Raw genomic sequence first — 25,837 nt, 5'->3', positions numbered from 1 at the left:
AAAATTTATTGTGGGGAATGACAGAACCGACATTAACCCACTAAGAGTAGGCCGAGATAACCACCCTCCTGATCAACAACCAATAGGAGAGATCAGGGTCATAGCCGGGGGGTGTGCAGGAGGTAGAGAATCGAGCTCAGCCCGTAAGGCCTATGCAAGGAGAATGCGAAGCTCATCTGAGGTGTGCGAAGTGGGAGTACAGATTCAATATCAAAAGATGCCTCGTTTAGGTGATCCAGTTATTACATTCTCAGATGAAGACATGAAAGATGTGCAGTCACCATGATGATCGCTAACTATAATACTCGGCGAATCTTGGTAGATAATGGAAGTTCAGCTGATATCATTTTTCTTGATGCATTCAGCAAGATGAAGATTGGTAAGGAGAAACTCAGACCTACCAGATCACCATTGGTGGGATTCACGGGAGACAAAGTCTATCCTCTAGGAGCAGTCATCCTTCCTGTCACTGCAGGAACCAGCCCAAAACAAGTCACTGTCATGGTCAACTTCCTGGTGGTGGATTGTCCTTCTACTTACAATGTCATCCTAGGAAGAGCGACCTTAAATTCGATGAGGGCTATCACTTCGACTTATCACCTATTAATGTGCTTCCCTACCGAGCATGGCGTGGGCGAACTAAGAGGAGATCAGTCCATTGCCAGAGAATGCTACGTTGCCTCTCTCAAAGAAAAGAGACAGCAGGAGGCTTTGATTGTCGATGAAGTTGAAGAGAATGAGCAAGACTGGGCTAAGCCAATCGAGGACTTGGTGGAGATATGCTTGAATGACACTGACATAACAAAAAAGGTGAAGATAGGGTCTCTGCTCCCCTCAGATTTCACAAATATTCTTATACAGTTCCTCAGACAGAATCAAAATGTATTCGCCTGGTCACATGAAGACATGCCCGGTATTAATCCAACTACGATTGAGCATCGATTAAACACAGATCCTACATTCAAACCTATCAGGCAAAAGCGAAGAACATTTGCCGCGGAAAGGAACATGGCTATATCAGAAGAGGTGAATAAGCTTATGAAAGCTGATTTCATCCAGGAGGTTCATTATCCCGACTGGTTGGCCAATGTTGTTTTGGTAAAAAAGGCCAATGGAAAATGGAAGTTGTGTGTAGACTTTACGGATTTAAATAAGGCATGCCCCAAAGACAGTTTCCCTCTGCCAAGAATTGATATGTTGGTAGAAGGGACAGCTGGCCATGAGCTGCTCAGTTTTATGGATGCATACTCAGGGTATAACCAAATCTCAATGCACACGCCAGACAGAGATAAAACCTCTTTCATCACGGACTGAGGTTTATATTGCTATAAGGTGATGCCTTTGGGCTAAAAAATGCTGGTGCAACATATCAGCGGCTAGTAAACCTGATGTTTAAGGACCAAATCGGAAGGAATATGGAAGTGTATGTGGATGACATGCTGGTAAAAAGCTTGAAAACTCAAGACCATCTGGTTGATCTACAGGAAACGTTCCAAGTCCTCAGGAAACACCAGATGAAGCTCAACCCAAGTAAATGTGCCTTCGGAGTCTCCTTTGGGAAATTCCTCTGTTACATGGTAAGTAGAAGAGGGATAGAAACTAACCCTGAGAAGGTCCAGGCGATTCTCAACATGCAGTCTCCAGCATCGACCAAGGAACTTCAAAGATTGACAGGAAGGATCGCAGCTCTGAACAGGTTGATTTCCAGGGCGACCGATAGGTGTTTGCCTTTTTTCCGTGTGCTCAGGAAAGCTTTTTCATGGACCCCTGAGTGCGAGCAAGCTTTTACAGAGCTAAAGGAGTATCTCACTTCACCACCATTATTGTCGCGGGCGATGTAAGGAGAACAGTTGTATTTGTACTTGGCAGTTTCTCCGTCGGCAGTAAGCTCAGCCTTGGTCCGCGAAGAGGATGGAAACCAGAAACCGGTATATTACATTAGTCGTGCATTCAGGGGGGCGGAAGAAAGATACCTAAGGATAAAAAAGTTGGCATTTGCTCTAGTTATCTCCGCGAGGAAACTCAGGCCTTACTTCCAAGCTCATACAATAATAGTATTGACGGACCAACCACTTAGGCAGGTTCTCCGCAAACCTGATACTTCAGGGCTACTCATGAAGTGGTCGGTAGAACTTGGAGAGTTTGATATCCAATACAAACCCCGAACAGCCTTAAAAGCCCAGGTACTGGCAGATGTTATAGCGGAATTCACACCAAAAGATGGGCCAGAGCATGCTGCAGATAAGCAGGAAGAAGCTGAATCTACTTGGACGTTATATGTGGATGGGTCTGTCAACTCCCGTGTAAGTGGGGCAGGGCTAGTAATTATCTCCCCAAATGGGGAATGCATCAAATATGCACTCAGGTTTGGTTTTAAAGCAACCAACAATGAGGCAGAGTATGAAGCCTTCCTAGCAGGCCTCAGGATGGCGAAAGCTTTGGAAGTTGAACGACTAGTAGCATATACTGACTCTCAACTAATAACTGGACAAGTCCAAGGGGAATATGAAGCCAAGGATGAGAAGATGAAGACCTATTTACATAAGATAGAGGATATCAAGGGTTTTTTTAAGAAGTTTTCTATTCACCGGATTCCCCAAGAAAAGAATGCGCATGCAGACGCCCTGGCTCGACTGGCAACCACAGAGGAAGATAAAGCCATACCCGTGGGATATTTGGATGAGCCTAGCACGTTCTAGGATTGGCCACAGAAAATACACCAGGTGGCCCATGGCATGGAGTGGGCAGAACCCATTATCAGGTACATTGAGAACGAAGAGCTACCCCAGGACCGCATGGAAGCACGAAAGATTAGGATGCGTGCGGCAAAATATTCCCTCGTTGATGGGGTTCTCTACAAGAAGGGATTTTCTCTACCCTACTTGCGTTGTGTCTCCATTGATGAGGCAAATTACATTCTAAAGGACATACATGAAGGCCTTTGTGGAAATCATGCTGGGGGCAGATCACTAGCGCATAAAGCTATCCGACAAGGATACTTTTGGCCTACTATGAGGACAGATGCACTTGAGTTTGTGAAGAAATGTAACAAGTGTCAGAGATTCGCCAATATCCCAAAACAACCAGCAGAAAAGTTAACCCCTCTTACAGGGCCGTGGCTTTTTGCCCAATGGGGGACAGACCTCATCGACCCCTTACCCCAAGGGAAGGGACAAACTAAATACGTAATTGTGGCTATCGATTATTTCACCAAATAGGTAGAAGCTGAGCCATTAGCTCATATTGGAGCGAATGAAGTAAAAAAGTTTTTCTGGAAGACAATAATCTGCAGGTTCGGAGCACCAAGGGTAATTGTGACCGATAATGGGAAGCAGTTTGAAAGTGAGCAGTTCCTCGATTTTTGTAATGAACTTGGGATCAAAGTTCATTTATCCTCTCCTGCCCATCCCCAAGCCAATAGGCAGGTTGAAGTCACGAATAGGACAATATTGAAGATGATCAAGACACGCCTAGAAAAGGCCAAGGGCTTGTGGCCTGAACAACTACCTGGAGTTTTATGGGCCTATCGCACTACCGTAAGAACCCCTACTGGGGAGACCCCTTTTGGGTTAGCTTTTGGAAGTGAAGCTGTGATCCCGGTAGAAACAAAGGTTGCTACCTTCAGAACCAAGTATTTTGAACCTCAACAGAACGGAGTGGAACTACGATTAAACCTAGACCTGGTAGAAGAGAAAAGGGAGCAGGCCCAGGTCAAGGTTGCGGCTTACCAGCGGATGATATCCAAGTACTACAATGCCCGAGTCAAGCCAAGGAGGTTCGAGCCAGGAGACCTGGTGCTTCGTGAGGTTACCTCGGCTACTAAGGAAAAAGGGGGAAGGAAAGTTAGCTCCCAATTGGGAGGACCCTTATCGAGTAACCAAAAGCAACAGACCGGGGGCATACTGGTTAGAGTCACTTGGTGGAAGCCAGCTTCCCCACCCGTGGAATGCAGAACATTTGAGGAAATATTACCAGTAGGTACTCATGCCAGGCTGTGTTTTATTTTATTATCTCACTTTTAAAAGTGATAGAATGTTTTTAGCTACAATAAAGCAGACCAGTGTGTAACAGATGCTAATATTCAACTATCGATTATTATTTTCGATAGGTCTTTAATAAAATGGTTATTCGTATTTATTGCACGTGTTTCTACTGAATTTTATAAGTCACATAAGGACTAGTGACACATTAAGTCCCCTTCTTTATTAAAAGAAATAAGTGACTTTTCCTTACTAAAGGGACGAGCTGGGTGAAGCTCGTAAAAATATGTTCCTTCGAAAGAAGGACGGGCTGAGTGAAGCCTGGGAAAGTAAAATGAGTTCTGTATAAGGAAACAACAAGTATGGAACAATACTATGAAAGACAAAAGTAGAGCAACTATTCTCTGGATTCAAAGATATTCTGAAAAGTTTTAAAGGAACAACATACTGAGAAATCAAAAAACCTAATATATATATATATATATATATATGACTAATACTATGGAATTCAATCTTCCTCTTCGCTCTCACTTAGAACGTCATACCTAGAAAAGTCTATGTCTGGACGATTTTTGCCGACAAGAGCTTTGAACCGGTCAAAACCATCACAGCAAGCCTTGCCTATGAGCACCTTGAATTCATTAGAATTTTTAAAACTCTCCACGGCAGCTAGCTTCTCGAATTCCAGCTTATCAGAGTATTCTTTGGTAAGTTTCACTTTCTCATCTTGAAAGTTTAATTTTGCATTAGTCAAGTCATCTTCTTTTATTTTAAGTGTAGAAGTAACATCTTCATATTTAGCCTTGAGGGAAGCCATCTCTAAGGAAAGCTTCTCGTATTCTTTGGCGATAACAATAGAGTATGTAGTGCCCTATAAATAAATAAATAGTGGCGAACAGTTAAAAATAAATAAATAAATAAACGAAAAAAAAAGAGATGCGCATAATAAGGGTAAAATCTCACCTGGCTGATTAGATGAAGAAATTTCTTTGAAAGCTCAGATGCTGGCAGACTCTGTAATCTGGCAGTGTCGTCTTTTACTACCATTTTATGTAACCTGTCATTCGCGACATTAGCGTCATCGAGAATCGATTCCCCGTGGGAAAAGGCTTGGTTGGTTGATATTGAACAAAAACTTTCGAAACTAGTAAGAACCCCACCAAATCCGCTGAAACCTAGAGGTACAAGAGTAGGACCTGATAACACTCCAGGGCTTGCGGATGTACCATGATTCCCTTCTCCTACCCTTCGTAATTTTTTGGAAGCAGGAGTAGAAGGGAGATTACTTGACCGGACTTGGGTTAGGAGTCTTTTACTGAGCTTCTTGCCTGCATAAAAAGTAATAAGGGAAATACTTAATGAGATATTAACTAAAAATCAATAAGTTCACATATAAGTATGTTTGTTTTTCTTACCTTTCTCTAAGTGGGTGGAGGTTTCCTTTGAGCTATGAGCTCGTACATACAAATCTAAAGCCTCGTCAGTTATGAGATCGCTAAAGGTCTTTACTGGGTAAGAAGAGGCATTACCAACATTCTCGGCTTCTGGAATGGAGAGGGTTGGTTTGTCTTTAAATTCTGGGAAAAAGAATAATAAGTTGCACCTAAAAAAAAAAAAAAAAAAAAGTTCCTATTCATGAACAGTACCCGAGGGTACTATTCCCTCGGGTGCACAAAAAAAAAAATAAATAAATAAATATTCCTATTCATGAACAGTACCCGAGGGTACTATTCCCTCGGGTGCAAAAAAAAAAAAAAAAAAAAAAAAAAAAAAAAAAAATCCTATTCATGAATAGTACCCGCGGTATTGTTCATGAACAGTACCCTCGGGTACTGTTCCCTCGGGTACAAAAAAAAAAAAAAAAAAATAATAATAATAATAATAATAATTTGGAAACTATATACATATAAATCTTACCTGTTGTATCTGAATTATTTCAAATAGTTGGAAATTTCCCGTATTCCCCGGAAATAAAGAAGAAACGACTCTTCCAACCTTTATTATTTTTAGGGGTTGCAACAAGGAGGAATGTCTTCTTTGATCTACACTGGAAGTACCAAAAATTGTCTTTTTTCTTCTTGGGATAATAAAAATGCAGGAATTGATTTACTATTAGACGGCCATTGCCACACTTTCCCCAAACAATCAAACAGCCTATAATAATTCTCCATGAATTAGGAGCAATTTGAGAAGGAGCTATCTTCAGATGAGAAAGAATTTCTTCTACAAATGGATGAATCGGAAAACGCAAGCCCGCAGCAAAAGTCGACTCGAAAAAACATACCTCACCCAAACGAATAGAAGAACATCTATCTTCTGGTTTGGGTTTGTGAAGACGAATAGATGAAGGAATGGAATATTTAACTCTACAACTCTGTAAAGTCTCATCCTTCATTAAGGATTCTCCTTCACGAGGAGGTTGCTTGGAAAAAGCAGTCCTTGGTCTTGAGGAGTAATCAACACCAGATTCATCAGCATAGTCAGGATCGAGTTCTTCAACACTTTCAGAGGTTGAGTCCTCGGGTTGAGATTCAGTATTCAAGTTATTTTTCCGCACGAACATGATGAGGTATCGGATATCGCGAAAATAGCGAAACCACTTTGGAATTACACCAATAACCTAGTAGAGACAACTTGACCTAATTACGTATCTACAACGATCCACAATAAACTCACAGTTAGGATCCAGTTTGGAGAATTTCAGACCAAAAAGAAAAGGAAGGTAAATAAATAAATATATAACTATTTATAGGAAAGGAAATTCTTTTTCAAGTAACAGTGAAGTTCTTGTAAAGGAGTCCTACTACAATATGGAAGGGGTCTGTAGTAAAAAGGAAACAAATGGAATATAGAAAGTATTTCCTTGGTCCACCACGTACCCAGAAATAGGGGGCAACTGATAGGGAAAAATAACCCTAGCCTATCTTGACTTAACAAAAAAGGGAATTAAATATTGACCTGCCACCAGATTTCTCCAACTCTCAGACAATAATATCTCGTTATTAAGGATAACCATTCTATTAGATAAGAATGATACGATTTGTCATGGGATAAGTTCAAATCTTATCATGGATAGGATTTCCACGAGGTAGGCTCCATGAGCTAAGGAAGATGAAACTCCCTTATCAAGAAGAAGGGAAGTGACTATAAAGACAAAGACGACTCGGGGATAAGGTACACACAAAAAAAACTCCTACTAAGCAAATTACGATTAAAATTCTCTATCGAGAATCCTTGCTAACTTGATCGTCGGAGGGTCAACGGCCGGCACCACACCGGTGTTTGACTTTGCCATCCTTATTTTGCAGGAAACGGTGTCGTACTAGACCGCGGCGAAATTCAACCTCAACACAGATAAAGATACATAGAAGGGAGCAAAGAGAGGAAAAAAAAAATAGATCTGTTGGGTTTAACACTAAAAAATCGGTATAACCCATGTTTTGTATTTTTTTTAAGTTTAAAAGAGGTGTCAACCTCTTATTGGGAAATAAATAGATCTCTAGGGTATAACCCATGTTTTGTATTTTTTTAAGTTTAAAAGAGGTGTCCTGCACACTAATGTGTCCCGTCAAGACAGATTATGTCCTGCACACTAATGTGTCCCAATAATAGGTTAACACCTCTTTGAACAATACTTCAGTCCTGTCCCATCAAGACAGATTGTATCCTGCACACTAACGTGTCCCAATAAGAGTTTGACACCTCTTTTAAAATTAAAAACTACAAAACATGGGTTATATCCCTTTTTTATAGTTAAACCCGACAGATTTATTTTTTTCCTTACTCAACTTTGAATGTTATTTTTAATTATCTATCTTGATGGGGCATGACTGAAGTATTTTCCTAACGATAATATTAGTCTCTGCTGAAAATATGCTCAAATTTATAAATAGAAAACCAACTAACATCAACAGCGGCCAAAGAGAAACTATTTTTACCTAAAATACTACTATTAGATTTAACAGTTGACCTTATAGCACATCACATTTTTACATCAACCAAACACGGTCCTAAATTCAGCCCGTAACCTAATTAAATGTCTTTAAATCAACCTATATACAGAGTAGTACAGTACATAAAATTAATCCAAAACATTAAAATTAACTAGATGTTATTGTGGTGCACCCTTGTCATGAACCCAATTTTTAAATTCTCGTCATCCTGATACGCGTACCCGCCATGGTCGGTCAAATCCATTCTAGTCATTTCATCTTCAGACGATATCCTCAACAGTTTTAACTTGTGTAACAACCTGAACAATGACCCCATAGTAGCACTTACCCAACCAACAATCATTACAATCTGAACAATGTGAGATGCCAACAGCTTTGCACCACCACCCATTAGAAACCCATACGGCCTCCCCGGTAGGCCGGGGTATATTTCGTTGACATACGTCTCATTGGCAAACAATGCCATGAATATAATTCCCCAGGCGCCACACCCGGCGTGAAGCTGCGCTGCCTCCAATGAATCATCTTACTTTAGTACCTCCGCCAGCTTGTTACACTTGATGAGTACCAAAGCTGCCACAAACCTACACACTACGGCCGCCCATGGATCCACTACCGAGCAACCACCCGTGATGGCCGCAAACCAGCCCAGTAGGCCGTTGCAAACATCAATTAGATTCCAGTGTCCTATGAGTAACCTTTTCCCGAACAGAGTGGTCAATGCGGCTGTGCATCCTGCGAGTGTTGTTGTGACCGCGGTTCTTCCGACTGCGCTCCACTGGCCGTAATAAGAACCACTCTCAACATAAGCTTTCAAGATTGTGATAAATGAATCCGGGTTCAACCCGTACCTGCCGAACCATAACAAGAACGTGCCTAGGACAAGCAGTGTCCCGTTGTGGTCACGCAATTGAACCGGTTTGTCCGAGTGATCGAACCGGCCTATCCGTGGGCCTTCGATAAGGGCGCCCCATAACCCGGCAATGCCTCCTACCATATGAACAACACCAGATCCAGTGAAGTTAATAACCCCGGATCCAAATAAGAGTTTATCAGTTTTAGCTGCACTAGCCCAACCATCACCAGACCAAAACCAATGAGAAACAACTGGGTACATAAAACCGGTCAAGAAGGAAGAATAGATCAAGTAGTAGATGAACTGAGTACGCTCGGCGATTGAGCCACTAGTGATCCGGACCGCCGTAATGGCAAAACACCACTGATAGAGGAAATAGCCGCAATCGAATGAAGGTGAAGGGAACTTTTTGACGCCGAAGAAATGTCGGTCGATAAAGCCATTGGATGGCGTCCTAAATGCAAAGGCGAAACCAAAAAGATAGTAGAAGAGGCCACCTGCGGCGGCGTCAAAGACATTGGTGAATATGATGTTCACGGTGTTCTTGGCGCGGACGGAGCAGGCACAGAGCATGGCGAAGCTGAGCTGCATGATGAAGACGAGGTAGGTCGAGAAGAGGAGGTAAGTGGTGTTGACGGCAAATGATATATAGACGAATTTGTCTGATACGGCATTGAAATTGCCGTAGATGTACTCAACTGCGGCTGTGGCGTTGGTGGCGCCACCCAGAAATGTGGTCAGATTGGCGGCAGAACAAGAAAGAGCCGCTAAAAGATTATAGAGAGAAGTTAAAATGTGCAGATTAGTGTAAACTTTAAGAATATAGATGGAGATATATACAGGGAGAATATGAGAGATTCGTGGGTTGGCTTTCTATATATAGCGAGATTCTTGGGGATTCCATAGTACTCTGTAAAATGGTAGACCACATGCAAAAAACTATACAGTAGTTACTTATAGCAGTACAAACTAAACCATAGATACACTGCACACAGAATATCAAAAGTCAAAGTCAAACCTCGTGGGAGTGGAGTTGGTATATCTGGGCTTCACTTTTTGATGATGGATGGGTCGTCGTGATGGGCCGTGGCTTTAGTTATTGTAGACTTGGATTGGACTTGAGATATATACAGAAGCTCATGCAGTGGATAGTTCAAAGACTAGCTAGTTTTAGATTGGGCTTAGCACAATAGAACTTTAATACGATGGGATCCAATAAATTAATCTTCATTTTCAATTTTTTTTTAGTACTCTCTTGGTCCCAAAATAGATGTTCATTATTTTATTTTTGGCTCAATGCCATTTGAAAAGTCAAAGTAAGGAGTATTATTTTTTTGTAACATTACCAATTTAACCTTACTGCATTAAACTTATAAAAAATTAATCATCAACCCATGAATAGATTTAATAATTCATTCACTACCAATACATTAAAAAAATATTGAAACTCATATACTTAAAAAGTTATATTCCCAATAAAGGATATTTATTTTGGGATTGAGGAAGTATTTGGCAAGGAACTCTATTAGGCTTCCATCCTCCCCGAGGTAATGTTTTGTTAGTTGAGAAAGGGTGTTAAATAAAACACGAGCATAGTAATATTGTATTATTTGCTATGCTTTGTGAAGCCGCGGTTGTCACAATTGCACAAATTTAGATTTTGAATTTATTTATTCATTTTTATTACGTAAGTGTGTACTCATATTGGATTTGTGAGCCCCCACATTTATTAGACATTGGATTTGTGAGCCCCCCACATTTATTAGACTTTGAATCTTGTGAATGTGAGGCTGGCGAGTCCAAGGTAGAATTGATAATGAGTGAAAAATACTTTTTTTTTTTTAGTGGTGATATTATAGACAACCAATAAGTCATATCATTAGGTGTTAGGTCATTTAATCAAAATATCACCCACGATTATTATTTCTTGTTGCATTATGGTTTGTTAAAATAAAACTGCAAGGAGAGGAAGTGTATGGTTAAAAATTTGCAAGAAGAATTTGGATTCTGCATGATCTGCTGACAAAAAAGCAGAAGAACTGGCGCATGTACAAGAGTTGTATGGCAAGAGCTATGCACCATATCAGCATTTCAAGTACAAGATGTGTGAACTTATGGGCACATGCCGCATTGTGCGGCTTATGTTGACTATAAAGACACTCATATTTTGAACATGCCTTGTGAGAGAGAAGTTCTTCCCGCCAAAACCCGCCTCGTTCTTTGTCTCTTCTCAAGGTTAGGTTGTTTCACTAAACAAATTCAAAATAACTTGAAGACAAAGTCGTGTGTAAATAAATTCTTAATTATTATTATTTTTATTTTTATTTTGAAAATATATTCTTAATTGTTATATGCATGATTTTAAAATTTTTTTAATTAGAAACCTAAAAAGATAACAAAATAAAATGCAAATTAACAAACAAAATATGATAATGGAATAATTATTGAAATATAATTTTATAAACAATCTTCAGGATTAGACTTGTTTAACATTTTCAAAATATATCTAAACCATCCAATACGAGTGAGAAGACGATTAATATTTGTAAATAAAATAAATAGTGAGTGCTTATCCATCTCACTATATTAATGGTAATTTTTTTTAGATACCCAATAATTTTCCCAAAGAGAGAATATTAAAAAAATAAAAATAAAAATTCAAATAATCGAGGTTGAAGTATTTAGGGATTCAATTAATTTTCAAGGCATCGGCCACAGGCCCACGAGCAGCATCATTTGGTGCAATAGTAAATCTTGCGGGCCCGAATGAAAAGGACTGGACTGTCACATGCACCGTTACCTAACCCTATATCAACTCGTTAATACCCTAAATGCGTATAGTTGACCGCCATTGGACCTACGCATTAAAGCTCTCACATTTTTGACGCCCAAGTAGCCCAATTGTCGCACTGATCCATGATGACCTGTTTTGGATATTTTCTGGACCATCTCACTGTCACACCTCCCTGTTGTCCACGGAAAGGCTCTTTAACTCTCGCAACCTCCAATGGAGGAAAAAAAATACACACCTTTTTAAACATACTTTTCGTACATACAAAGGAACATACTTGTGTGTTGGCACATTTTGTAATTAAAATTGAGTTTTTATCTAGTTGTAATTTTTTTAATTTTTATTTGAATCTAATATTTTTTATATTTTATTTTCATGGTAACAATGTTAGGGGTTAATGGTTGGTAGTTAGAGATAGGGATGGACAAAAAACTCAAGGGAGGGGGGCAATACTGAATTTTTTTTTAATAATTTCAAGAGAGGCAAATATAATATTTAATTAGTGTATATATCAAAATGACAAGGGCATAATAGCAAAAAAAAAGAAAAAAAAGAAATGTAAGGGGCAATTGCCCCTATCAGTATATCATAAGTCCCTCCTTATTAGAGAGAAGGGAGAGAGTGCATTACTAGAACACAGCCTTAAGTACAGCATTTTCAATCGTTGTGTATATATTTTTGTATAAATCTGTGTCATGATAGGCTTACACAAAATTTTTGAATTATTTCTTTTTAGCTTCAATAATTGTTTTACATCTTTTATGTAAAAATATATCTTCCAATAACAACCAACCACGAGTCATGTCAGGATTTCACATAACTTTTACAAACCTATTTAATATATGGTTGATTCTTTAATGGAATGAGAAAGAGGGAGGATAAATGAAATATATTGACATGGGTTGTGTAAATAAGTTATATAAAATACACAATAATTTTACACATTAATAATGTGATAGGAGATAAATACAAAATAAAAAATTACATATCATACGCGACGACAATGTATATTTTATACAAAAGAAGCTAATCACTTGCGGTATTGAATTTTCTCTTTCAACTTTTCTCATGCCAAAGGAAACATACGCATTTACAAAACATTTCTAGTTTATCTAAGCGTTAATATTTGGATAATACTTAGTTACTCACCGATGAGTAAGGTGAAACTAAAAATAATATATTATATTTATTCGATGATTGATTCGAAAAATATTTTATTATTAAATGTGATGTGTTATTTTGTCATTGAACTAGAAGTGAATAGCTTCGCCCGTAACTAAACAGTTATGACATTTATTATTTGTCTTGACTGAATTGTGTTGGGCTGTCCACTTCATTGCCCTCATGTCTCAACTTGTTTTGTAGCCTCTGATTGTGATGTTTAAAAAGCAGCGTCTAGAGTCACGTGAGTAGATTTAGTGTCAACTCTTTGCTATAAGAATCTTTCTCGGAAAGTAACTAGAAAAATATTAAGAAAGTGATTGGATTCAATGACCACATTAAAGAAAGTTAACTGTTGACGGCAAACAACATGTGCACTTCGGAGGTTGTCCGCAAAAAATGGTCACACTTTTGTTACCTTAAATTTATTTATTTATTAATTTTATCATTATTATTAATATTAATTATATGCTTTAGAATTAAAGCCAGTTTGAAGAAGACCTAAAAAAACAAAAAATCTAATAAAAGAAATACTCCTACCCAGGTTAATTATCAAAAGGTTGTGTTTTTAATATTCCCTAAAAATAAGAAACAAGTGATTAATGAAATTAAACCACCAAATAAAAAGAGTGAGTATGAAAGCCAATATGAAATGGCAGTCTCTTAGCACTTCTCATATTCTATTTAGAAGAAATTGACTCCATTTTAGTTTTAAATATACGTAACAACTATATCTAATATAATTTTATTCATTTCTATTCACATAATCAAACATTTAGTTCCTTGTTTCTTTAATCTATGTTGGTTTCCTCAACAAGAGAAAGATTGCTACTTCTTTCTTTTTCTTCCTCAATAATTCAAACATTCATTCACCTCAACAGTCAATATGCACCATCGAGATACATTTATATATTTTTGTTTAAATTAACTAATATTCCTAAAGAGTTACATTTATACGATTACATATGACTAAAGAAGATGTTACTAAATTATAATTATTGATACTTATTATTTTATATTATTTATTTATTCTATTTTTTCAATAACATACTACATATAATTGAAAGAATATCATAAAGTCTCGCAAGTTTTTAATATACCACCAAAGTTCCATACTATGTATAATACAATTTTAACTTGTGATTATTTTATTTGTTTTATAAATAAATTTATTTATTCAGCCAGTCTTTTAGAAGCTCGAGATCCTAAACACTAATTTGACTCATATCTTTTTAAATTACTCATGGGAAACCTCAAGTTGAATGATTCTTTTTGGAAGATACTTTTTCTTTTTTAATTCCTTATTTAATCTAGACATTTTTAATTATGTTTACATTGATGATTATAATAGCATGAATCAAGATGAACACATTGAATGATTATAACGGCAAGAAAATTAGCGTATGTAACACTTCAACAAAAGGTATTATATATATTTTTTATTTCACTATTCCAGTGATTTTTAGGTCCGATTTTAACCCTTAAATATGGCAAATCAATAAAAATTTACACTCAATGAAAATATCCAATTTTTTATTAGTGATTAATGAAATGATATCACATCTTTCTTGTAATAGTTAATTAATTAATTATTTATTTATTATAATTTACTTATTTATTATTATTATTTTTTTAAACAAGTCTCGTGAAAAAGAGATTCAGTGCTATTTGATAAAATTGAAAATTAAATATTAAAATTTTAAAAGCTCAATTTTAAGTTATAAAATTTATAAGTGGTAGTTAAATTTTTTGATATATATATATATTTGAATTTTCAACTTTCAGTATTGTCTACGTTACTTAAATTTTTTTATATTCAAAATGCATCACTTAATTGCAAATGTTGAGATTTTAGCTTTGGGTTCTGGAGTTTTAAATGCTATTTATGTATTGAGATTTTATTTGATATAATTTTATATTGGATAATTATTCAGAATTTAGTAATAAATGAAATTATTACTAAATAAATAAATAAATGAAATTATTGTCACTTAAATATTTCTTTGGATAATTATTCAAATTGTGTTATGGAATATACTTAATTAAAAAATATTTTAATATATTTATTAAAATACAGAGTAATAATTTTTTTTTTACCAAGAGTAATAAATTATTAAACAACGTCAAAATAAATATATAGCCGTTGATATTCCGTTCTGGAAAAGCCATCGCGTCACATACACGCAGTCACGGCACATGCGTGTGTATATACAACATATATATATTTCGCCAAAGGTGGTTTCTTTTAATTTCAGTTACGAACAGATAGTTGTGTGTATAACTTCTTCCTTCTCTCACTATTCGTGGCACCTCTCTCTCTCTCCTCTCTCTGAGACCCACTCTTTACGTGACAACGAAACCCTAAAAGAGAAGAAAAGGTACGATGATCACATTCCTTTAACACATTCGCTGTCATTTATTTTCTTCCCTGGTCTTTTAATAATCATTATAATATGCAATTGGTCTAGTTTTTCTCTTTTCTTGGTTGCACAAATGACATGTTTCACATTTTCTAGAAATCATCAGGCTGTTTCCAATGATTTTCTTGAACATATATTTTATTTCTGAATTATTTTTTAATTTTCGTTAAACAGGGTATTGAATATTTGTACCGGAAAGGCCTAAACACGTCCAATTTGTGAATGAAAACAAGGCATTATATTATTCACGGTATAACCACGCTGAAGGTCAAGAAATATCTATTATCGGTTCGATTATTCGATGATTTGAATATTTAAGGGATTGAATTTATTTATTTGATGTTAGTTCTCTTGGGTTTCTTTTAATTTACTAGATAGTAGAAGAATTGGTTGAATCTTGTTACAGTTTATGGACTTTGTTTACGTGATTGGGGGGGGTTTTGGAGGTGTGGAATTGGAGTTTCTGGAAATTTTAATCAATTGGTGAAGTGAGCATTGAAGGATGTGTTTAATTTAGTGGAATGGAAACAAAAGAAGATGGTGATGCACAAGAGGTGTCACCGTATCAGGTGTTACAGCAAATTTCCGAGGAGGCAGTTAGAGTGGCCGGCGAGAAGATACAGAGTGTATATTCAGGTAGTTCAAACATTCCACCATTGCCGCCAGTGCATAGACGCAGTCAAAGTGAAGTTCTAACAGCAGTACATAGGCGTAACAATAGTTTTCAGAGATGGAAATCTCAGGTGCAGAAGGCTTTGCGGTGGGGTAGCAATTTACGGGAACCGAGTTGTTGTTCTTCTTTTAATCCTGAGGTGTTGGCTAACCAAAAACGCCAGTGGTATCAGTTTCACTCAAAGACCTTGGTATGCTGCCTTGAGTTTTCAGATGAATACTGCTATTTATTATAATAAATTTTTTATTTTAATTTTTATGGCTGTGTTAAAATTTTCAGTTGATAATGTGGTTCTTCGGAGAATAGTAGACTAATGCTCTGAAAATGATTCCCCTGCAGCTGGCTTTATGCTGTCATGCAGCCATGCTATTCTTTTTCAGTCCTTTTTCCCCTTCTAGGTTTTTTATTTGTTTGTTCATTGCACTTTGTCACACACAAGCACACACACACATATATTTTGTGACACTGACTGCGGTTGATAATATCAAATTAACTGTTATCCATTTAATCAGTTTTCTGAAAATAGATACATTTTTTTTTATGTTCGATGCAAAACATACTCGTGCAATGACACAAAGAACTGTTCATAATATAAAATTAAATTGTTAATGCATTTTGTTGCACAACTTATAGAACTCATCTACCATTGTTTGGTTCAGAATGGCTGATGTACATTGAGCTGGAAGTTGAAAATCCACCACGAGTCATTGATGACTATGTTTATATTGTGATATACAAGTTACTACTGTCTACATGCAATGGTTTAGTTATTCTCTTCCAAAGTTTCAATTTTTAGCTATATAATTATGTCAGTAACACTTTTTTCATCTTGTCCATTAAAAACTATTATTCTTGCTTCTCTATCTGCTCTCTTTTTCAGCCCTCCCCTTGCTCTTTCAAGGACTTGAATTTACACTTATGGTTCAAAGAATTTAGTTTCACGGACTCGCTTCTTGATACTGTTATATATATAATTATCTTTGAACCGTATGCATCGCCTCCTATTTTCCCTTTTTTTTTTTTTTTTTGGATTGTTCTCGGTTTTCTTGATCAACTAAGAAATGAGTTTATATTAGAGGTCGCTAGTTTGAGTATTAGAGGAAGAGTGAGTATTAGAGGGAGTGCTTCCATTAGTTCTATGCATTAGATTTACGTTCTACTGTCTTCTGACGAAAATCACAAGTGTACTCTCAGTAAGTTATGTTAAGCTATGTTACAAAAGGTAACTCCTTTTGATTTTGCCGATTATGATTATTTATTTTATTTAATTTAATTTTTGTTTTGTTGACAACCATCAACACTAAAAGCTTAAGCTGTTAGAGAGGGTGCAACTTTAATATTTATATTCTTCAACATATCTTATGTTAAAAACTTAGATTTTGGAGTATGTATATTGATAATATTGCTTGTTTTTGTTCTTCCCTGTAGTTACAGTGATAATCATTTTATAATCTGTTACTTGGGTGCCTATCTACACATTGGGAAATATATTTACTCTTATACCAAGTAACTCACACGAGGATGCTTTGTAGGACCATAAAAAATATGAAGAACCGACCTCGCTTTTTGAACACTTTGTTATTGCGGGTCTTCATCCAGATGCTAATCTTGAGGTTGTGGAGGAGGCATTTGCAAAAAGGAAAAAGTGGGAAATAGCAATGGAAAAATCCGAAATGATAGATTTCAGAATGTTGCAGTACGGGGGACCTTCAATTCCAACATTGGAACCACAGGTTGGCTGTTTTTTCTATATATCTGTGTAAAAACTGAAGTTCTGCTTCATTCTGATTCAGTATCTTTGCCATCTATTTCTTTTTGTAGTCAACAACATGATACTTGTATTCTGCAACTGGTGTTTTTGCCTTGAGTATTTGATGTATGCCTCAGTTCTCTTTTAAGGTTTGGAAGAGTAATGTTCTAAGGCATTTTAGTTTGTATTCAGAGAATATCTGTCTATCGACACTCTATCTATATTTTTATGTTAGCTATCTGTTTAGTTATATTAGGGGAGCTACTTTTATTTGAGACAAAGTTTATATTATGTTATAGTATGAAATGAGTTAACTCGTGTTAGGGAAAATTTAGATGTTGTATCATTAAAAAATATCTTGTACGTGGTAACCTGACCTGCAGATATTGCGGCAATAGATTCTTAAACCACTGGTTGGTTTTCTTGGCCACAATTAACTGAAATCTGCATTTTGTTGGATATTTATTTTCAGTGTAATGCTTTTCAGTATAGTGCTGACATCTTATTTCATATTTATTTTTCTATTCTACAGATCCTTTTTAAGTATCCTCCTAAGAAGAGGTTAGCCTTGCGTATGAAGGATTTAGCAGCCTTCTGTTTTCCTGGGGGTCTTAAGGTATAATGTTGCCGATTTCTGTTGCTGTTATTATGAACTTTAGATTAAATTTTATTTAGCACCTTCATTTGGATTGATGTAGTGCCACATCACATAACAGAAGTTATTTCTTTAACTAGTCTCCAAGTTGTGATTTCGTGCGGAGTGAGATTATCTTTGCTTCATCAAATTGTATATATCGTTGGTTCATATTCATAATTTCATTCCAACTGTTTTCTCATGTTTTTCTTAATCATCTTTTCTTATTCTTTTTGGATTTCTCCCACCTTTTTATTCCATTGTAAGACATGTTTTTGGTCATGGCCTTGGTTCGACTAACCATTTTTTTATTTTTTATTTTATTTTTAGTCTAAGATTTAAGTCCTCACTCTTCAAGGTACTCTAAACAATTATTTCACTATGTTTGTGCACATCTTTTCAAATTAAGATATTTTTACCTCATTCCCCTGACTGGTAGTAGAATTAACTTATCTAAAGTCACTTCTAATTTACGTATCAAAGAAAAAAAAAAGTCATTTCTAATTTATCGGCAAGTAAAGTATAAAACGAATGGAAGAAAGGCAAGGAGGTAAGGTATTATTACTAACTGCATGGTTCATTCTGAATTGCTTTAGCAACTTCTTTTTTTTCGTTATTTTACAACTGGTATCTTCTGTGCAAGACTCAGTACTGAAGGGTCCACAAGACAGATATGTGGCCATCAGAACTACTTACAACTATCATCCTTGTCCAACGAACTCCTTTGAGTAATGATAGCTGTCTTAGTAATAGTAATTGTTGTAGGTGTAATAGGGATTACGTAGCAAAAATCTGTTTGATTGTGATTCTTTTCCCACCTCGCACATCTTGGCCCACAACGGGCAGGTGTATTTGTCATGTTTAACTTTAGAATCTCATAAAAATGTGTTATTACGTTGATTTTATTGAATAACTAAAGATGATTTTTTATGAGTAATGGCTCATACCTTGAATTTCAAGTCATCATTGGTGATAAAAAATTATGAATTTCTACATTTCACTAATTTTCTGGCCACGAATGCACTTGAACGAAATTTAATAAAAATTATTAAATGAACATGTTCAAATAACACTTCAGTGTCTCAATGTCACGAGCATACATAATATAAATGGGGTAGAATTGAGGTTACTAGTTAATGGGTGCATTATATCATTATCCTACCTCTTATTTGGCAGAGTATGAGCGATGATATAGACTTAGGGTGTGGGGTGGAATAGGCCTTATGGATATCATTTTGCTTTTAACTAATAGTTGATCCTTATGTGAAATTCAGTTGGTTAGTTGTAGAGTAGAGACAATTTTTTGCGTGGAAATCCCAACAGGAAAATATCACGGGACCTAATTTAGACAGGCACAATCCACTATACTAGAAAGAAGTTGCAACCAGTTTGACATGTCTCACACCTAGGGGTGACAATATTTGACACGACACGAGATAAGCGGGTTTGGGTTTGGACTAATCGTGTTCGTGTCGACACGGATTGACCCGCTAACTACACGTGTCGTGTTCGTGTTTGACCCTGTAAAGACGATTATGACACGATTAACCCGATTAACTAAACGTGTCAGATAAACGTGTCGTGTTCGTGTAAAAAATGACCCATTTAGCAAAACGTGTAGAATAAATATGTCGTATTTGTGTCAAAAATGACTTAAATGTGTCTTTTCGTGTCGTGTTCGTGTCAAGGGTCTTAGATACGATTAATAATCGTGTCGTGTTCGTGTCAACCCTAATCGCTTCCATGTCATAATTGTGTCGACACGAACACGACACGCCAACACGAATTGCCACCCCTACCACACCCTAAAACCCTAGTCACGTATTGATACAGACTGAAGCCAGACTTTCCACTCAAGTCTTTAGGCCATCCGTCCGCTTATCAACAGATTTTGCTCTTCATAAACTCGCTTTTTAGTGATTGTCCACCCTTTGTAATGGTTGATTTGGATCGTGTTGTTGAACTCCTCCTTGATGAACTCTCAAACACATATGATCAAGTCTATGGAAAGCCTAAATTGAGTTATTTTTGGGATTCTACTCTCAAGGATTTCATCTCCCTAGATGATCAGAGACTTCAAAATCATATATAGACTAACTACAAATGCATATTTATAGGCGATATAGGTATCCCATACGTTTTGGTAAGTTGAGTCGTGTTTTCAAAGAGTTTCTAAAAATTTATGTTTGGCATGTTTGATCAACCCCTTGATTGACACCCTCAGGAGTTTCCTCGATCAATTGACCATACAATCAATGCATTGCAGTTCAGTACAAATACAGTTTTAAAAAATGTTTAAATCTTTTAACTGTGAAAAGCTATCCCTCAAAAGCACATTTAAAATAACATTGTGAGCCTCACCAAGATCTTTTTTTTCCCCTCTTCACCAAGATCAAACTAGGTCAATTTAAGTGTTTCTAAGGTAACTTACCTGTGTCCTAGATATGTGATTGAGGATGCGAATTTATCGACATGTTCTTCGCAATTCTGTGTCTGCCTTGTTTTCAAATGACTCAAGACACTTTGACTTCTAAGAAGGAAATCAACACGACTCATATATCTAACACTAGTCCTAAATGGAATCAGTGAGTGACATGAAGGATCCTCAAACTAAGACTGAGAGTGGAAGCTACTTCATTCAGCTGCTGCAGCCCAGATTGTAGGAAATATATATATAAAAGATTCCAAGATGTTATTATTCCGTGGTTGCTCTGAGAACTAGATTGGTGGATAATCTATGAGATGAGAAGATCAGGTGGGGGTGTGCTTCGCCATAGCTTTGTTGTGGCCAGGCCCTTGTCGTTATTATTAATTATACGAGAATCCTGGATTCACTTGCCTTACTTTAGAGAGACATCACGAACTGCGCAGCCTAATTTCGTACCCCAATGTATGAAACTTTCTTGATGCTGAATTACCTACTACTTTTTCTTAGCTTTTCGCTAGGGAAATACTACCAGCAAGAGAAGCTATATCGGTTAGTTTTCCGGCTTTGGTGCGGCTATCTGTCTGCTGTGGGCAGCCTTTTTTTTGGTAAGTCCTTCTTGTTATTATTGGAGATGCCGCAAGGATGACCATTAGTAATCACTATCAGGATAATACTGAGGATGCCCTGATGACAACCATGATTAATTACTTTTAGGGTAATACTGCCTTGGGGAGGGTAATATATCCATAAGGTTATCGTGCACATGTATATGATGGCCAGTATGGTGGATGATAGTTTGTGATGAATTTCTTAATCTGAAGTCCCAAAGCTTCGTAATATAGTTGAGGAGTCTTCAAATGATTCTTGTTGCTTCTGTCTTCTCTTTTAATAAGTTGAATCTCCACTAGTACTAGGAGTACCAAGATTTGAAGGTCTGAGAGGCAAAGAAGGAACAACTCTCCTACCTTCTAATTGTCTCAAACGTGATCTAGTTTGTATACCTTCAAAATCAGCTCCCTTACCAAAAGACTCATCACCACACCATAACCATGTGCTACTCCAACGTCGCTATCACCACTGTCACCATCAATGTCAACAGATGGACTCAAACCACCAGGGCACCACCATTATCAATTTGATTAGGTGTCGGACGACTTGGACTTGATTCAAAGAGGGATGAGCACAGCTGAGACAGACCTGGTAGTTGAGCAATTACGTATCCAGTTGTTGTGCTTTCCTTTTTTTTTATTCACGGAGCAGGGGGATCATACTCCCCATAAATGTTATATACATAGATGGGATTGAACTTGTTATTAATAACCAGCTTGCTTCTACAGGGTATAGCTCAACTTAAATTTCATGTTGCAACAAGTGGATACATATTTCTTAACCTTAGTATATTTCTATCCATTTATCGTTTTGTGTGCGACTGAATATGCTCCATTGAGGCTTGCAGTTATATAATGATGTTGTTTGACTAAGAAGTTTGATCACAATTTGTTGCAATTTGGGATCAGAAGTTCCATAAATAACCCACTATGTAGCTGCAAGTATATGAATGAACTTGATCAAGAATGTAAGACTTAAGAGACAATGAACTATATCTTTTTGTTGCATTTATGTATTTAAGTTGAGTAGTAGTTTATTTGTCAGGATTTGTGTGCTTGATGGCCTTTTATGCTAGAGTGCCAAAGTTTCTTTCTTGTTCTTGAAATAACAATAATGTAGACTGGAAGCTCCAGAGCAAGACCCACCATCATCACTATTTTTATGTTTGATCAAGTGAAAAATCAGAGAAATATATTTTTTAAAATGAAAAACTTACTAATTGTTTGAAGTCCTTAAAGGTATTGTTTTAAATTGGAGGTTCAGCTATTGTTCTTTTTCTATTTTTTTGAAATGGTTTGGAGCTAAATCTTAGGTGTATGTACTGGTATTATGGGTCTCTTGACTGAAAGAAGGAAAAAACAAAAAAATGAACAAAAATCTAAGTTTGTAAGTTCACTGCCTAAAAGTGCCATTTTGGAGCGTAATGGGCGTTACAAATGTGATTCATAAGTGCACCGTTATAACGGCGCTCGGGAGATATACAAGCATGTTGTATTATGTTATAATGAAACCAAATTCATCATTTTTGTCTCAATCTTTAGTTTGTCTATTCTATGTATAGTTCCTATTTCAACGAAAAGTACTGTGTTTTACACTCTGACGCTGACATATATCCATCATTAAATATATCATATAACCCCGTGTGTTTATGTTACAATGCAGGCACGCGTATTGGAGAGGACTCCGTCTTTAAGTGATCTGAATGAACTTGTTTATGGACAGGTATGACAAACTGGATTTAAGACTGTTCTAATGTTTTGCTCGTCTCTTAATATAATCAACAATGTCGTTAACGCAAGTAAATTCAAAGAATGAATTGCTTCCATAACCATGATCGGAAGTGTGATATACATCTTGTAAATTTCTGTTGTTCCATGGATACAACGGTCAACATAACATTAAAATTGTCAAAAAAAAAAAAAAACAACAGGAGAATTCATGGATACATAATATCTTTTACCAGAAAGATAATGTAAAAGTATTTTTTAAAATACAAAAATTCAATTATTAACTATAAGTATGACACTAATTTGATAGTATTTTGGCGTTTGTGTAAAATTTATCTATTTGTGTCACTGTGGATTTATGACCGGTCTTTTCTAGGATGAGGCTTGATGGTGTTCTAACTGATGCTGGTTAGAACTAATTTGATAGTATATTCAGCGTTTGTGTAAAATTTATCTTTTTGTGTCGCTGTGGATTTATGACCGGTCTTTTCTAGGATGAGGCTTGATGGTGTGCTAATTGACGCTTGGTTAGAACTATGTAGAGGCTAAATATACCAGATTCAGCTTATGTTAGGATCAAAACAGGCAGAAAGAACAAGAAAATAAAAAAGGGACCATTTTCTCTCCTTGATTTACATTCATTGAAAAGACAGAAATGGAAGATGATGTTTCCACGTTTAACTAGAGCTGGACGGATTAATTTGAGAGGTGTTCTTGGATGGTTTTGTGATAATTGATATGATATGGTCATGTGTAATGGAGATGAATATGATTCTAGAAGGAGAGAAACTTATATGTTAAGGGACCATGAGAAAGATTTGACACTTTAATTCAATAGTTATTTGTATAATATATATAACATTTGTTGTTTTCTATAAACTAAATTCAATATAATATGCCCTTATGGAATGATAAAAGTTAAAATAGCTGTGGATGATAAAATTTTATCACATAGCTGTGTAGCTATTGAAAACTCTTATATAACTGTTCTCTCGGTAATGAGAAAAAAAAAAAAAAGAACTGGAATTTTGATAGATGTAACAAATATGCTATTTCACTTTTAGGCATTTACAGAGTAAACTATGACATGTTTTTAATCTTCCTTAAAATTTATAAATTCATGCCAAGGAAATAAACCGTTGAAGTTACTTTTAGGTGATTGATGGAAGGATTATGAGAGAAAGTAGATGATTTTTAATCTTGGGCTAAGTGGCAGTAACATGGACAGAGACACACTCTGACATGGATATGCCAATATGTTGAATTTTAGAAAAATAGGGTAGGGAAATGACACAGGGATTATATGAATATAATTTTTTTGTATGCATCTATTAGTCATGGCAACTATATAATACTAAATAATTTTTAATTTTACGCTAAGAGTTACATAATTTAGAGATGCTATGCAAATATGGAAATTATACTATATTGCTCTACTTGGGCTTTTTCATTAAAATTATAATTACATTTTTATAAATATAAATTATGTGCATAGTGTTGATTTCTCATCAAGAAAAAAGGCTGGACAGTTTGAGATGTGTCATGGATGCGGATGTTACACAGACGTGCGTCAGGTATGGGTATGCAACCAAGCATCAGATTGTGTCAAATTCTCGAACAAAAAGACTGCTAAATATTCATCTTATTTAGTTGAAACAATACTATAATAAAATCAAAATATTTGATATACTTTTTATGTGCATGTTTAACTAAAAATGTTGGACACATATCCCCTATGCATGTCTAGTGACGGAGATGGGAATTCATTTCAGGAGGGGTGCCATATTAATTAGGATAATTTTTTTTTTTTTTTTTTTTTTTTTTTTTTTTTTTTTTTCTGGCAAACAAGCCGAAAAATAGAAGTGTATGGTACATTAATCAAAACTAATATTGTCTTAATAATTCAAAAAGCAATTGCTGTAAAAAAAAAAATTCAGAAACATAAAATACGACATTAAGGTTCCTTTTGGCAACAAGATCTATTTTGCATTTTCAATTTCATATGAAGTAGAAACAGTAACGTTTTTTTTTTTTGTGGTGTGATTTATTTCAAAACAAAAACATGTAACTAATTTGTTGCACGATGTTTCATAAAAAAAAAATATTTGAATTATTTAAATAAATGGCATTTACATTATATTGTTTTTTTAAAAAAAATATTCTCATTACAGTTGTTCAGCTACAATAACACAAACAAGTGAAAAATAAAGAAAAACAAAGAAGAATAAAAATATATATATATATATATATATATATATTAGAGAACTTTGAAGGGAGAAAAATAAGAGTTTGATTGAATAAATAAATGAAGAAGAAGAGTAGTAATGAAAAGAATGAAAGAATTAGAGAGAATTTTAGAAAAGGATAATTTTTTTTTTTGATAAGTAAAAATTTTATAAAAAACGCTCAAAAGGGGAGCGGATCCCAAGGAAACACAAACGCCAAAAAAACGCCTCAAGCCTTCAAAGAGGCCAAAAAAGAAGCAATCTCCTCAAAAGATCTATAATCTCTCCCTGAAACCCAACAAAAAAGGGTGGAAATAATAGAGAACTTAAGCATAGAGACAGGCTTCTCCTTTCCATCGAAATATCTCCGATTTCTCTCCAGGGGGCATTTTGTAAATTTTTATAAAATTGTATGCGTGGGTGTAAAACAAAAATAATAATAATGGGGCCAGCGTTGGCCCAAAGGGCCGTCCCTGCGCATGTCTGAGTATTGCGTGTGCAATATGATTACTTCACCAACTTTTAAAGAGTTCATGTAGCGTAGCTCTTAGCTGTGTTTATGTTATATAAGACTTGTGCTGGGAATATCTGGGGTGTGTAGGCCATCGGTATAGGATGTGTTGGCTAAGT

General features: G+C 35.9%; 2 protein-coding genes and 1 pseudogene across 3 annotated transcripts in view; 2 read left to right on the top strand and 1 right to left on the bottom strand.

Moving 5' to 3' along the window:
* Positions 1-282: 282 nt before the first annotated feature.
* Positions 283-1,314, top strand: LOC132269632 (uncharacterized). The gene has a single exon (XM_059770883.1). It carries the CDS (start codon positions 283-285, stop codon positions 1,312-1,314), a length of 1,032 nt encoding a protein of 343 aa, XP_059626866.1.
* A 6,682-nt stretch (positions 1,315-7,996) lies between these two features.
* LOC132269631 (ammonium transporter 1 member 1-like) lies at positions 7,997-11,738 on the bottom strand (annotated as a pseudogene).
* A 3,267-nt stretch (positions 11,739-15,005) lies between these two features.
* LOC132269098 (uncharacterized) overlaps positions 15,006-25,837 on the top strand; it is a 30,979-nt gene continuing 20,147 nt past the window's right edge. For both annotated transcript variants that reach the window (XM_059770129.1, XM_059770128.1), the window contains exons 1-5: positions 15,006-15,119; positions 15,336-16,024; positions 17,367-17,567; positions 18,117-18,200; positions 22,918-22,977. In XM_059770129.1, coding sequence (XP_059626112.1) covers positions 15,683-16,024; positions 17,367-17,567; positions 18,117-18,200; positions 22,918-22,977 — 687 coding nt within the window. In that variant the 5' untranslated portion in view covers positions 15,006-15,119; positions 15,336-15,682. The remainder of the gene's footprint in view (positions 15,120-15,335; positions 16,025-17,366; positions 17,568-18,116; positions 18,201-22,917; positions 22,978-25,837) is intronic.

The sequence above is a fragment of the Cornus florida genome, unplaced genomic scaffold (genome assembly GCF_030987335.1).
Source record: "Cornus florida cultivar Cherokee Brave unplaced genomic scaffold, ASM3098733v1 CherokeeBrave_3.0.0_Hap2_Chr08, whole genome shotgun sequence".
NCBI lineage: Eukaryota > Viridiplantae > Streptophyta > Magnoliopsida > Cornales > Cornaceae > Cornus > Cornus florida.
This window is presented reverse-complemented; position numbering and strand designations above follow the sequence as displayed.

Excerpts from the sequence above, each read along its gene's own strand:
- LOC132269632 (XM_059770883.1), top strand. The coding sequence starts at position 283 with ATGATGATCGCTAACTATAATACTCGGCGAATCTTGGTAGATAATGGA.